Genomic DNA, 2,384 nt, shown 5'->3' on the forward strand with positions numbered 1-2,384 from the left:
CTGGGGGCGCTCCTCCCCCGACCCCGTGGTGCTCCGGGGCTCTGCTGGGCCTGGCCGCTGTCCCGTCCGTCTGTCTGTCTGTCTGCGGGGGAGGGGCGTCTCAGCTCTCCCTATGTCGGGAACACAGCTGCAGCTGGCCCTCCTCCCTCTCAACAGCGCGTCGGGGCAGCACTGTGTCTTTTTGGTTTTGCAAAGCGCCGCGTCCACCCCCGGTGCTCTATAAATAAGAACCAACAATCAATACCCGCCGGCCCCTCTGCCGCCAGGGACCCCGGCCCTGAGCGCCCAGCGCTGCCCTGGCCCAGACTGGCCACAGGACAGGGGCAGAGGCTCTCAGCAGCCAGACCGACCCCCCCCCGCAGGTCCGCCCTACAGAGCGGGGCCAGCCTCAGATGCCACGTGGCGCCAGGACTGGCCCCAGAAGACAGTCCCTGTACCCAGGGAAGCTCTGGTGAGAATTCTGCAGGGAACGAATCCCAGGGAGGGCTCCACCAGGTCTCCAAGCTGGATGGGGACCAGCTCAGGCAGAGCCCAGACTCAGTGCCCTCTGAAGTGACCTGTCACCTGCTCAAGTTCTGTGCTTTTCCACCTTTGGCAGCCTGCTCAAAATGTCTGCTTTTCCTGTCTGCAGGGAGCCCATCCTCTTCCCAGCCAGCGCCATCCCCAGTCCTGGGGGCCTGTGCTTTACTTCCGTCCCTGTCTCCTGCCCCCCGGTGGGCCCCAGCCATCCCACAGCCTGGGCTCTGACCCTCTCTGGCCTGGGCCGCCCTCGGACTGCGCTTCCATCTGTCCCGAACCTACAGCTGCCTCCAACCTAGCGGGCCCTCACTGACCACCCACCCTCCTGGAGCTAAGCCCTGCCCCCTGGGAGGCTGACTGTGGGTCTCTCCGGGGCACCCCGCTGGCCTCATCTGGACCAGGTCACTGCCCTGGAGGAAGCCTCTCTTATGCATGGGGGGGGCCCTCAGGCGACACTGCCCTCCAGCTGGGGACTCCTGTGCACTGGAGGCTGCAGGCCCTGGATGCAGGGCCGAGGTCTGTGCCAGCTCTCAGGGTGCCTGGCCCGCCCTGCTGCCTGGCCGGGTATGTGGCAGGAAGTGGGCTCTGACTGGCCTGAAGGAGTGTTTGGGGCTCAGGTCCTAAAGCTCGTGTCCTCCCCAGAGGCCTTCCCTCCCTGAGCCTGTCCATCCAAGGGCCTTCGGGTCCCCCTGGGCTTGTGGGGCTGCCCCAGCCCCTCAGACGCTGGGGCTGCTGTCATGCCTGCTGTGGGGGCTTGCCTGGCCCAGGTGGGGGCTACCCCTCTGGCCCCACCCATCCCCGACTGGCCAGGACCAGTTCCAACTCCAGGCCCCAGCCGTCCACCCAGATGGACCCAGGCCCGGCCCCCCAGCCCCCGGCCCACACAGAGACCACATGGAGGATGCAACACGCATGGCTCTGGTGAGACAGGTGAGACAGGTGTCTGGGGGGGCGGGCCGGTGGCCGGACAGACGGACGGGAGGGGACGCCGCAGCCACCCCTCCAGGGACGTCGTGTGGGGGAGCAGGCGGCGGCCCCTCTGGGAGAGGCGAGAGAAACAGGGACGTGACAGGGACAGGTGGTGTGGCCTCCCTGTGGGCGAGGAGCCTGGGCGGGCAGCTGACTGACTGACCCACGACACGACACGGCTTCAAGATGGCGTGTGAGATATGGCATGGGGCAGGGGCTAAGGCGAGACACACGGGGAGCCGAGGACCGCGAGGTCAGGTGCCTGAGTCTGAGAGGACGCCCCGCGGCCGGCCGGGGGTGCGGGCCCAGCAGGGCGGGGCGGGGGGAGGGAGACAGACACGGAGGGCGGGCAGGAGGCGTGTGGAGACGTGGACTGGCGTGCTCGCCCCCTTACCGTGTCTTTGGAGGACCTACGTCTCTTGAAGCTGGAGGCCAGGGTGGAGGTGATAGCCCTAAAAGTGGCTTTCTTTTTAGGGTCGGGCTCTGCTCTACCACTCTTTCTATCCTAAAATGAATATGTATAAGTGATTAGATGGCAGGGTGGCGGCCGCACCTGCCCTCGCCTGTCCTCGGGCTGCTGCCCGGCCTGGCCGGCCACTCGGGCCCTCGCTCCTGCCTGCCTCCCTGTGCTGGACAGACGGGCTGACAGCAGGACGCTCGAGGGCGGCCTCTTCTCCTGCCCTGGTCTCGGGCCTGAACTCGCTCTGCTGGGGCTGGGCTGGTCCCGGCTGGCCTCTTCCTGGGAAGCCTGGCCTACAGGCGTCCTGAGGAGGAGCCCGCTGAGGCTGGAGGGCGTGCCATGCCAGCTGCTGTGTGCACAGGCCACAGCCCGGGGCAGCCAACACGATTCAGGGAGGGGGCGGGCCGAGGCCCAAAGGCAGGTGTGGCGGTGGGAC

At 67.4% G+C, this 2,384-nt stretch overlaps 1 protein-coding gene across 1 annotated transcript in view; it reads right to left on the reverse strand.

Annotated features, from left to right (window-relative positions):
* Window positions 1-6: 6 nt before the first annotated feature.
* Window positions 7-2,384, reverse strand: part of GRIN1 (glutamate ionotropic receptor NMDA type subunit 1) — a 34,547-nt gene continuing 32,169 nt past the window's right edge. The window contains exons 20-21 of the mRNA XM_027766286.1: window positions 1,883-1,993; window positions 7-217 (exon numbers count right to left, since the gene is read on the reverse strand). Of these exons, the coding sequence (XP_027622087.1) occupies window positions 101-217; window positions 1,883-1,993 (228 nt within the window). The 3' untranslated portion in view covers window positions 7-100. The remainder of the gene's footprint in view (window positions 218-1,882; window positions 1,994-2,384) is intronic.

Source organism: Tupaia chinensis, unplaced genomic scaffold, assembly GCF_000334495.1.
Source record: "Tupaia chinensis unplaced genomic scaffold, TupChi_1.0 Scaffold142100_1, whole genome shotgun sequence".
NCBI lineage: Eukaryota > Metazoa > Chordata > Mammalia > Scandentia > Tupaiidae > Tupaia > Tupaia belangeri.